The 13014-nt window shown below is 45.8% G+C and overlaps 1 protein-coding gene across 1 annotated transcript in view; it reads right to left on the reverse strand.

Annotated features, from left to right (window-relative positions):
• Positions 1 to 12538, reverse strand: part of LOC119653098 (mucin-17) — an 80804-nt gene extending 68266 nt beyond the window's left edge. Inside the window, exon 1 of the mRNA XM_038057606.1 lies at positions 11614 to 12538. Within this exon, the coding sequence (XP_037913534.1) occupies positions 11614 to 11644 (31 nt within the window). The 5' untranslated portion in view covers positions 11645 to 12538. The remainder of the gene's footprint in view (positions 1 to 11613) is intronic.
• Between the last annotated feature and the right edge of the window lie 476 nt (positions 12539 to 13014).

Genomic DNA, 13014 nt, shown 5'->3' on the forward strand with positions numbered 1-13014 from the left:
GAGTAATGCAGATCAAAAGGCCGATGTTTGAAGTATGAATTGAATGTCGAAGTCGCTCAGCTGCCATCTCTATGTCTTCAAACGAGAAGGACGTTTCAGTCGGCCAGAAGAAACCGTATCTTTGAAAGCTGGGACGGGAATATTGGCAACCCCGGAATAAACTGAGGCACCACATGAGCAGGAGCAGAATAAGGTGAAGGTGATAGAGAATCTAAAAGAGGAAGGTTCCACAGTAACGATCTGAGGCTTTTAAGGGAAGCTATTAGCAAGCCTTATTCTCTCCTTGAAGGATGCAGCACATCATTGCAAACGCTACTCCCTTGACGCCTTCGTGATACCAGCAGTTCGAGGTAGATATGCGACGCCTAGACGGCACTCCAGATGACAGATAAGTTCGCTGAAACATTCGAAGTATGCATACTTGAAGAAGTATTTGCTGCACTAAGCGGAACACAAAGGTTGCTACCGAAATCTCAAATAGGGTCGGCTATCTTCATATCACTTGTTATGCCTCCTGAATACCATGAGGATACTCCTGAAACGATGAATCTAGAAGCTTCTCCCCATCATCGAAGATGGAGTTGGATTCTCAAAGAACCAATATGGGTTTGGCGAGTTCAACCTACAGTTGGCGCGACGGGCATGGTAGTGGGGTTAGTACGAGGAGCGCTGCTATGTTACGAAAGCTATGGGATGTTGGTGCAGAATATCAATAATGGCTTCAATTCAATGAAGCTAATGTACCCAACAGACCTATGGGTGACAGTGGGGCTCTGAGCTATTTGGCGAAACTTGAAGAGAGCTATATTTTGGAGATGGATCTGAGGAATGCACGGTCGTATTTAAGATCACTCTGGTAGAACCCTTCCTTTTAGAATTTAACGTACAATGACGTACTTGCCCTGCCTGTCCCAGCGGAGTTCACTAAAGGGGGCTTTGCAGACGACTTCGCCTTAACCGATTAACTATATTAAGAGTCTGATGCACGTTTAGAACAAGGTCAGTGGACACGCTATACGTGATGGGAAGTATGATCTTCTGCAAAGGATATGTTACATGCGACCAAAGTTTATAATCTACCCGGGGGGACCTACAAATTGGTACTGGTAAGCAAAGACAGTGGCAGTAGTCACAAACGTATGGTGGAGCCCACAAGCTCATTTTCTATTCAAAGAAGTGGACAAGGAAACAATATGTTGAGATAAATTATCACATGACTTGATTCTTTTATACAGGTTTGCACTTGATGTTTCTTCAAATCACCCCCAAAGCGGAAACCCACCCAAGATCCCAAGAAATGAAGGGAACTCTGCGAACCGTCTGAGTGGGAACGTGTTGAGAAAATCAAAGCGATGGATTAACTACAACTCATGGGAGCTGAGAATAAAATTCTCAATTACTGCATTCAAGGAAGAGCTTGCGAAAAGGGAGCGAAGATCTGATAACGTGGTTACCTAGGGCAAAGATAGCACCAAAGAGGGGATATTACGCTAAACCAAGACTCGCGAAGGAATGGCAGAAACATTTCCCGTGTACTTATCATACGTTTCCTTTAACTTCTAACACTCGAATCGTTTTGGGTAGCACTACATCTCCCTTCTCCTGAAAGCGCAAGACATTGAGTTAAATGTCCTTTAATGATCTACTTACGAAACGCTTACTCTTACTCCCCCCACTTTTTTCTAAAACAGAGGTTTTCCTGAAACACTGTAGGTCACATTGTACTTCGACTGCCTTTACTCCCTTATGATTGATGACGATAACCATGACCAGAATGGGACCCAATCACATTTCCTTATTAAATATAAACATGTGTCATTCTAAATGCAATTGCTTTCGTTTAACAATGGCATGTTTCCCACCGTGTTCTTTTCCCTTCACATCCATTGGAAGCAGTCAAAAATGACTTAAAGGGGTAGCGACCACGGCCACATAAAGCCATAATCATCTAATCAAATTAACGCAGCCAAGCAACATGACTCAATGCTCAAATAAGATTCCCTCGACCAGTCTTAATTGCAGAAATGCATGGAACCTGTTGAATTCCACAATCACCAACGGAAAACCCGTCCAAAAATAGCTTGGCTCGAAAATAAACGCTTCGAGGCGACTTATCACAAACATATTAACCGCACGACATTGCCGTCAGCTTCGCCACAATAAAATTCATCAAATCGAGTCCAAGACTCGAATTGACAACTTGTAAACAAAACCCATTATGGCACGGGCTCGGGCGGTCTGGTCTTGTCTGAAAAAAGAAATGACGGAGCCCATGTGCAGGCTTGCTTGGGAGCGATACGGAATACGGAATGCCCCAATTGGCTCCATTGAAAAGTTTTATCAGAATTGCAGGCCGGCGACGTTGTGTAGGCCGGAACGACGGACGGAGAGCCTGACGCAGCCCCAAAACAATGTGCATGGGACTCAGGCCGGATTCTCCAGCCCTGATGGAGTCGTGCTAGTAACATTTTCATTTATGGTTTGTTTATGTTGAGCGCTCTAGTGCCGAAAGTTACAGAGTCACGCACGTTGGGGCTCATGGGCCCCGCATGCACGGTGTCAGAGTGGAGGACGGAAAAGTTTTCGAAAGAGGCCCGCCACCGAGCTATGACCGCGGAGATGATAATGGTGGTGACGTTGGGAGACAGCAAGAAAAGAAGATTTCCGATCGAGTTTGGGGGATTGAATGGTGGAGAAAGGTGCGAAAGCGCAGTAGCAGCACAACAGAGTTCCCGGTGTGGTCTTGGGTGGTTGAGATTCGAAACCTTTTTTTTGAAGCGCGGACGTGGCATTACAAGCAAATTATTTGTTGTTTTGCTTGGAGACGTAACTTAAAGTTGTTGGGAAAGTTTGTACAAAGTACTCATACTCGGCACATCAGGACAACTTGTTACCAGCCATAAGGCAATGATCAGAGGAATGGTTGTTCAAGACTTTAAGAAGCGCCATCATAGCTCAATCTTGGGACAAAATGACGAACACTTTCGCTGAGCTTATATACGGTAAAACGCTGAGGCTTTTAGACGAACCCATCACTTAATCAGAGAGTAGAATACCTCGTCCATGGAAAAGCAGATAACTTTGGAATTTATTCATCACACTTGCTGAATCCATTTATTCATTCACATTCATCCATATCTTTTTTCGCGTATCCTTACCGGCACCCATATAGTTGGCCGATATGCCATTGCATGCAGGACAATTCGGGGAATTATCCGACCCACAGCAATGTCCCGTGAGGAATTCCGTTATATAATAGGTCTCCCCATTTTTCCGCTCAAGCCACAATCGAATTTCCGAAAGATCGTTCCATCTGCATTGCATGCAACTTTAACCTCGGCGCATTCCTGCGTTCTATGTGTCCCTCCATACGTCTTGCATGGTACAGCACACTCATTTTTTTCGCTAGAATGTCGACTGGGATCATACTCGCCATCACCAATAATGATTGTTGATTTGATTTTAAAGCGCTGCACACCCTTAGAGCCGTCAATCAGTAAGCCGAATTCACCAGCTTTTTTCCCTTGGAGTTTTCAAGCGCCTCCGGCCTGATCTTCTCCGCTTTCATTGCCTCCGTTGCATAAACCTCCACATTCTCTGAAATCAACTACAGTCTCTACTCTCTGCAACAAGTACAACCAGGTCATTGGTCAAGCGCCGGGGGCCAGAAACAGGAGCACTCCATTATACATGACATTCCACAGCAGGGACCCAATATCGAATTCTGAGGTACCCCGGTTTTGACGATGTCTTTTGGAGCCTTCATCGGTCCGGCGCTAGAGAGTCCTCTCTGAAATGAAACGATTTCGTATTTGGCCGCACTGCACACCTTAAGACAAGTCCTCGCACTATCGAGAATAGCGAATTATCCTTCGGCACCAACGCAAGTTACTCCCATCGCTTAGGAAGACACGGCAGCTAAACCTAGGGTACCTGCCTTTCAAGTGCAAGTCAAACCAACTGACACATCAGGAGCTCCACTCCATCCAGCACGGACTTATCCCGATTGCAGGCAGAAGAAGACCACGTTTTCATTTCAAATTGCTGCTAAACAGCCTCACATCAATACCCCAACCGAGAGTTGACTGACTATTGGCACGTTTAGAACAGTTTTTCTTGTCATAAACGCTCGCAAACCCTTTGAAAAGGGAGGAGGAAAATCACTATAGCCTGAATGGTCAAAAGTGGCAGTGGTTGCCCAAGTTTTAGGATGAAATTGTATCGTGGACATGAGTTTTTTTCGGCCCAACAGATTGCGCAGCTTCATTTTTCCTAAATTTTGAGATATGGCGCCCAGTGTGGGACATCGAAGGAGACAAATAATACTTTACCATCTGCCTCAAAGTGGTTTCATAAAACAACCTTTCCAATAAGTCATCGCAATCTTCCTAAGTTCACCATCGTGAAAGCCAAGCTAAACAGGATAGAGCGTCTACAGACATAGAACTTGGTTTTTGGTTGGACCAAAAAAGTCTGAGGTTGGTCAAGGACAGTCCTCACATGATGTCCCAATTTTTCCTGGGAAAGTAAATTGCATCACCTTCAGTGGTATACATTGATAGAACCACAGGGAGTTCGCACTGGTGGCGGAACTACAGGCTCAATCCTATTTACTGGAATCATTCCTGTCACCTTCAGCAGAAGAAGCGAGAGAAAAACAAGTTGGAAACGAAAATGTAACTGACTTAATGTTAGTTAATGGGATTACATCTGTGATGAACGGACACCGCAAACTGGACAACGCGCCTTAGCCGAAGAATATTTTCCGTGAAAGGACGAGACTATTTGCGAATGATCAAAGAAATCAAATCAAAGGTGACAGAATCTTTCAAGGTAGATTATGAATGAAAACCTGGTGATTCCAGTGGGGTCTACACTGATGACAGCGTACTTTCCTAACTGTTTTTATTACAAATGTGTACGCTTATCTCATCAGAATTGAAATCTTTTCCTTTTTACTGTTAGCAAAGGTGACAAACCTGCAAGAGTGCCATTATATCTTTCTAAAATAAATGCCGTAGATTAAGTTGAACAAAATCTGTGACATTAGTTCAGGAAAGAAAGTTAGGATGTTCTACATTGAAGGATCCACAGTCAATCCTTGCGCACCATAATTGCCTAAATTCTCCGGAAGAAGCCAAGGCAGACGAAAATTCAAACACGGACGGGAACTAGAGGCTAAATCTTGCGTGTCAAAACTTTCTTGTCCATGTCTACCAGAAAAAAATGGAAGAAAAGGAAGCTAGTGAACGCAATTGGCCTTCAATTGGATGTGTAATTTATGCGGATCGAACACCGCAAACCTAGGGAGGCGCCCGACCAACACAATTGCGGAAGAAAGCGAACCTCCTTAACAATGAGGGGGACATGATCGTTGCTGTACAACCAGGTATGACAATATTCAAAGGAATCTGAAGGTGGTGGAAGGTGAAGACGAACTGATAACCGCGGGGAACCTATTCTGGCAAAGACTCTTTCTTTCTACTGACAACAAAGTTGGCATAATTGCAGGACTGTTTCCTGCTGTCTTCCAAGAACTTTGTGATTTTGTCAAAGAGAAGGGTATCAATATTTTAGTTATGTGAATTTACGCAGGCTGCCAGAACCTTCTCCTTCACCCTTACCGGGATGAGCGGAAGAAAGGGAAACTGGTGACGTTGATGCTACTGGCTTAACGACGGTATGTGGAAATAGATGCAAACGGCCCGGACACCGTGAACCTGGAAAAGCCTCAAGCTGGCGGCAGAAGAGGATACTGCGAAGGAAGATGAAGCTCCTTGGGAGTGAGGACATGGACGTGGTTGTCCCACTAGGTGCGGTAACGTCCAGAGAAATCGGACGCAAGGAAGCGGAATCTTCGGCAAAAGGTAGAGATAAAGTCTTTTGTCAGCGGTAATGCGCTCAAAAACGTAAAACCAACACATCTGTTGTGGCCAACGCTTCATTGTGCTCCGCACCAGGACTTACATCCACGTGTCCCGCGGGGATTTGTACCGGTGTGCCGGGAAGTGATCAAATCAGTGGGAGAGATCTCAATGAAGCTAATCCTTCCCATAGGAATAAGGACACGAAGGCAGGAAGGAAGACGACATATACGCAAGCAGCAGCCTCAATTCTGACTACTGTCGTGGGAGTTTCTTTCAAGGACAGTAAAATGGCAGAGGGACAATGCCTGTGAAAAAAAGGCTGGAGCCTGAAACGAAGCCAAGATTTAACAATCAAAGTTTTCACGATGGGTTTCTCTATTTAGAGTGCACTGACGCAGCTGCCTTAGAGTGGCTCCAGCAGGTAATCCCGGCTTTGAGTTCTGGCGGTCGGCCCAAGTTCACTATTGTGAACACTAAGTTGCGCAGAACAGAACATGTCGGATGTTGATTACCTAGCCCTCGAAGGAAGACAGAGGACCTCATCCACGTGCTGAGTGAACAGAATCCGGGCATGGACTTTGAACTCTGGAGGGTAAAGTTCATGAATGCCAGGAAGGACAAATCTACAAACGTGGAGGGTTTCAACTTGTATTCGAACTGGACCAAAAGAGTCTGAATGTGCTCGGGGGAAGTCACCATATGGTCTTCCACTTTTTCCTATATATATTGAAATTCAATCATATCAGAAAATTGTAGAGCTTCATCTCCACTTTAAGAGCGAAGAACAATGATGATCTTCGACTCACGCAATATAGAGCAAATTGCAGTATCGTTGGTGCACTCTCGCACAATGGAGCTGCGCGCGGAGGATAGTGCATACAGTGCAATATGAGGTTCGCACCACAAACCAATCAAGGTGCTAATTGGAAAATATACGAATGCCCCGCGGGACCAGATGAGATTTTTCATGAATCAGGACATCGGAACTGCTGTAGCTCCAAGTGCGACTTTTATCAGAGAAATCAAATACGAGGGGATCGAGTCCCTGGCGATACAGTGTGGGGCAATCATAACACATTAGGCTAAGTTTATGTCGAAAAACATAAAGATTAGTCAAATTAATCTGCAACATGCGAGGCTGACACAGCTGCAGGACTGCTCCCACATTTTTCTGGTGCAAGAGCCATGGGTTCGATTTAATAGAATTTGTGGCATTGAATCAGTAAAGGGGACTAACATTTTCTACGATGAAAGATCCATAAGACCGAGAGCTTGTGGGCTGATGTCAAAACGATTAGAGGCAACCATGCTGAAATAATTCTGTTCCCAGGACTTAGTTACGGTCATTGTACGATGATATCAGATTAATGGCGAGAGAAAAAACATCATAGTTGCCTCCGCTTATTTACCCTCCCTTCCACCGACGTAAGAACTTAGGGATCTGGTAGCGTAAGCAGAATCTTAATAGGTTGCAATGGAAATGATCAACATATTTGTTGGGGCAGTAGCAAATGCAATTCAAGAGAGAAGCTATTTGATTTCTTTACTTCAGCTGGTCTTATGACTGCAAACGTAGGGTGCGCCCCTGCGTTCGTGGGACCGAGAAGAAGCGAAGTAATTGACCTAACAATCTGTGCCTCAAAAGTGTTAGAGTTAGACACTGACGAGTGCTAGTCGAGATCTCACTGTCAGATCACCAATACCTAGAATTCAATCTGACTATTGCGGGCGAACAGCCTGCAGTACAAAGACGGAAGCCTAATTAAACAGATTGGACCAAGTTCCAAAAACTTCTTGGCAATAAAGTGCAGCTCTCTAGGCGATTAGGAACTCCTTTGACGCTGGAAAATGAATTGGAAACTCTGAACTGCACAGTTTTAGAGTGCTTGTCCAATTTCCCAAGACCAAAGCGACAAAACGATTCTTTGGTGGAACCAGGAACTGCAAAAACTCAGAAAATCAGCCAGGCCATTTCTGAACCCTGCTTGCAAAAGTAATAAGAACGAAGATTGGTTAAACTTCCTGAACTCATAGCGTAAAATACAAAATGCTCGTTAGGTGTTTGAAACGAGACGCCTTTAAAGCGTGAGAAACTGGAAGGCGAAAAAGAGACTTCAAGGTTGTGCAGAGTCCTTAAAAGGGATGAGTCGGCTAAGTTGGAATCTCTTAGAAAACCGGATGATACTTTCATGCGCTCCAGACTGGAATCGGTACAAACCCTATTGGAAGTGCACCACTGGGAAGAACGGGTGAGAGAACGGGGAGAGTTGAAGGTTCTTGCAACTCCTTCAACACGCAAGTGATGCAAGGCGAATTGGAACACTGCGAAAGTGGTTGTGGAGTTTGCTGATCGACTCACTACTATGCGAACTGCGAAATCTGTCGATACATGCTCAAGCTGGCTGTACTTGCTGTCCATCGGGATCGATGTGTAAAAATATACAACGTGCCGTTGATCTGATAGACAGTTGGTGCCCCAGACATGGTCTTTCAGTTAATCCAAACAAAGCCACAATGGTATTATTCACAAAAAGGAGAAAACTTGATGGAATTTGCCTCCCTGAGATAAGGGATACTATCCTTCAACTATCCGAAGAAGTGAAATATCTGGGAGTCATTCTAGATAAAAAGCTTCTTTTTACTGAATCCAATTCTTACAATTCTTTCCGATGCTCGTGTCCCCTATCATCTTTTGGTGGAAGATATTAAGGTACCATGAAACGTAGAGAGAACTAGGAAGTCCTACACCGATGACTCAAAAACAGAACAGGGCTCTGAAGCCGGAGTCTACCCCTCGAATAGAAGCCGGAAGTGGGATTTTCTTTTGGGATATGCATCGCAATCTGCAGTGATAGCTAGGCTGCATTGAGGGCGTTAAGTAGTCCTTTGATCACCTCGAAAATCGCCCAGGAATGCAGAAACCGTTTGAACTCTATCTCTAGATTCAATATGGTGGAGCTACTCTGGGTACCTGGTCACTGTGGCGTACAGGGAAATTAAATCTAGAATGCTTTAGCGAAAGAGGGGTCAATCTCTCCCATTCCGGAACCGAAACCAGCCATTGGAGTACCGATAGTATTGACTAAAGCTAACAATAACAGATGGCATAGCTTAAATGCTGCCAGACACACCAAACTTTTCCTGTCAGAACCAAACAAGCGTATCGCAAAATTTATTCTACCGAAAAGCAAGAGGACTTGCAGGAGTATTGTGAGCATTCTGACACGCCATATGTTCAGAATAGGAATTACTCAAGATGATACGTGTCCGTCCTGTAATGAGGAAGCGGAATCCAAGGAACATTTCCTATGTGAATGCCCGCCTATGGACGCATCAGGCATCCACTAACGGAAATCCTGCGATACGTTACGTTACAATGGGCCAAGTAGACCGAACTTGACATCTAACTAAGAAGATTATACACAGGAAGAGCAAATCTAGTCTCTAAGCGACACGGTATGTTATTGTATGTACGCAGGTTAGGTACGAGGTAGGCTACTACAGCTTGAATCGATGACACCTAGATGGTTTTCTTCTTTATGTTTCCCCATCCCTTGCATCACTTCCGCGATAGCAACAGCGTCAAAAAAATGCATGGAATTCTTCACCCGCAAGTGAATGAAGAACTTCGAACACGAGCGATACTTTTCTTCCACCAGACAAATTCAAGCAATACGCCGAAAGACTAACCCCCTGTTTGTATGTAGTCTCCATGCATCTAGCTTAAAAGGCTTTTCTTGGTAAAATCATTGCTCCTCCAAAATTAGACGCCTCTAATAAGTAGAAGTGGAAGCCAGGCGGTTCGACGGCTGAGGTCTCCGACACAATAACGTTACAATCTTTATTTCGTGCGACGGGCTACAATCCTCGCACGTTTTATTGGGATCCCTAGAACACGATTACATGGAATGATCCACAAACGCTGAAACTACCATTCCCTCCTAGTAGTATAATTAAGAGGAGAAATGAGACTGCGCAACGCATAATCATTAAATTCTCTTGCGGAGATTGAGTTGAGAATCTTCAAAGGTTCAAATTGCGAATAGCAACCGTATAATTCGTGATCATTTTCAAGACAAAAGGTATCCGATTTTCCCCTATTTCTTTAGCCTTTGATCCATTTAGCTCGCTTGAATCAAATTCGCAATTTTCCTCGATAAGTCGAGAAACTGTCAAATCACCAAATCATCAAATCCAGCGTATCAAGCCATCATTGCTTCAGTCGGCCCCTTGGTCGTTTCCGACTTCAGGTTAACATCTTAGCTAGTGAGTTCTGATCAGCACGAATTACACGACCATACCATCGAAGACATTTCTCTGGATTAGGCAAACGATTTCCGATATTTTCTGAAATTTCAACCCAGGTGGCCATCAATTATGACAGCTGTCAAATAAGGTTTACACAGAATCTGGGGCCTCGCGAAGAGTGTTTTAGGCCATCCATTCTCCTTACGCCAACATCACGTTTAAGTTCAAACTTCAACTATGATTTGCATAAACTTCAACAAAGTGAGCGAACTCCACCTGACCGAAATCTCGCCCATCTATCCTTGGCCAATTTTTAAGATTCTTCAAGGATCGCTTAGGGGGCAAAGATTCCTTCTCTGTTGGCTGAAAATCCATTTCGAAAACCTCCTGCTCATGCTGAAGATTATTTATTTGTTTATATTTCATCCGCTCTTGTGCCTCAATTCATGCGGAACACATCAAATTAGGGTCGCCAGGAACCATCTCCTTCTCCAATTGACACCTGGCGAAGTGAATCGAAGGAGCCATATCACGCGGCCAGACCACACGAGGAGCCCATTCACTTCATTCAGGACCTACCACTCCTCCCGAAAGCAGAAAATCTCTCCTAAAAATCTCGTTGCGAGCCACTGCTCGAGCGCGGGACGAAAATCATCAAAACACAGAGCAAAGACGACGGTCGAGGCGCATCGTCAACAATGGCGACGGACCGACACTTTCTATTCGAGGGTTGCCGCCTGCGCGTAGTGCACACACCACACTGGGTCTCGTGCTCGACGTACTGTGCCACTTTTCCAACTTTCGCTCATCGCCCAGCTATCGTCGTCGTCATCGCACCACTACCTGGCGCTAGTGCCCAAAACAAATGTTTGTTGATTTGGCGCAAAAAGGTAAATGTTGCGGAACCGCACGGCCCGCGGCGAGCGCCAAGTTGGCCGCGCGGCGGACGAGCCCACGGGTGCATGGCCCCAAACGGGACTGCGATTAAAAACGAATTAAAGGTTAAATAGCGAGAAAAGATACACACACGGCAGCGCACGGAGGCACAGGCAAGTGGAAATTTGCATCGGGCAGCACGAGCGCACTCAATACGAAACGCTCTGTGCCAGGCGGAGTGGAGCAGAGCGAGCTGGCGCTAGGCGAGCAGCCGCCAGAGCGAGCGGAACGGCGACAACGCACCGAAAATATGCGTTTTATTTTTAGCACAGCAGCCGCGCGGAGGGAGATGAAAATGAAATTCTTCGCAGCCCGTTCGTGCATGATCAGCGCCGAGGCTTTTCTCCTTCGGCGAAGGTGAATTTTCCTGCATCCGCGATGCACTCAGGTGTCCGGCGGCGGCCACCTCTGCCACTTACCTGGGTCGGCCACGGCGGCCGAGTCAGCCTGAAACGACCAGAACCACTTGCACAAGAAGCGGAGAAAGTGCCGTAAGCACTTTCAGCTGCAAAATCAGAACGTAAACCTAAGGACATCCCAGAGCCTGGGAGGCTGCACGCACCTGGACGGTCCACAGACTGTCGACGACTCATTGGCGTTGCGGCGGAAAAGCAATTTTCCGATTCGGCTTTCGTCCAGTTTTTGGCGCACAAACAACCACTTCACGGCAGCGATCCGGGGCTGGGTTTCCTGGAGCGGGCTAGCCAGGACCTCGACCTGCACGCACACTGCAGGTCCCGCGACACGTAGACTCCTTTGCTCACGCACGGTCACCGCACCACATCTCACTGGGCCAGGCGGCAGGACACCAGGCTCGCACCTCCGCGGGCACAGCCACTGTCAACGCAAACGTCCAGCCAGCCACCACTCGTCGTCAGACACACTCGCGACCGCAGAGAAATCTCGGAAGGAGCAAAACTCGCCGAAGGCGCCAACTGCCCAGAAGACCGCGATCGCGACGGCAACCACTTCCACGACGGCCGCGTTGAAAATTCCAAGCCTTCAAAATAGTTCCTCGGCGGGCCACAGACGGGCGGACGACGACCGAAACCACGGCAACACGGATGCAGAGGACAACGACAACGACCAGAGCAGCAGCAGCCAAGAGCAAAAGTTAGAAAACGAGATTTCGCTGCGAACATTTCCCGTGGAAAAATCGCGGCACGCACTCATTTCACGCGGTTACAAACGGCACGGACGTGCACACGGCTCACTTCACTTAGGATTTTTGCATTTTTCACAAGTTTCTGGGGAGATGTGGGCCCGATATTTATTTACTTTTATTGCTCTCGTGATGTTGTGGCAGACTTTTAAGAAGATCTGTCAAAACGCGACGACGATGTCGTTTCGTTTTTTTCTTCTTTTCTTTCTTCTCGCTTGGCTGCACGGCCGGGAGTTGGCGACGGCACTATTGGCAGCATTGTCAGATGATGGGTGATTGAGGGCTGGAGTGTTGGCATTCTGTCGTGGTGAAGTCGAGTCGAATAAAAGTTTTTTTCAGTTCTGTGCTAAATTCAAAGGCGCGAATGTGTTAAATGAAAATATGGAATGGAAAATATTTTTTCTAATCGAAAAAAAAAACGAAGCTAAAATTTGGTAAAATGGTGAAACAATATGTATTAGAATTTTGTCGTAAAGAACTATTAGATTGGATTGGATTTTATTGAGTGTTGTTACCTTAATAAATTGAGAACAAAATAAGGAAAACAAAGTTAATTTGCGGTGCTTGTCACTGTATCAGTATTCTCTGAGTACTAAGTAGAAATTTCCGCCGTTCTTCATAGTGCTTCCAACTTCACGGCCGATCTGAGCACATTTGAGTGCGATTTGGTATTGCATCCATTGTAGAGAAATTACGAGAGAAGCAAGAAAACTCCTCCACGTGAAGACCGCTGGGAGCTCTGTCTTAACGAAAAGCTGCAGACGGAGGAGGATGAAGGCGAGTCTCCCGCTCCTAAAAACG

The sequence above is a fragment of the Hermetia illucens genome, chromosome 3 (assembly GCF_905115235.1).
Source record: "Hermetia illucens chromosome 3, iHerIll2.2.curated.20191125, whole genome shotgun sequence".
In the NCBI taxonomy this organism is placed as follows: Eukaryota; Metazoa; Arthropoda; class Insecta; order Diptera; family Stratiomyidae; genus Hermetia; species Hermetia illucens.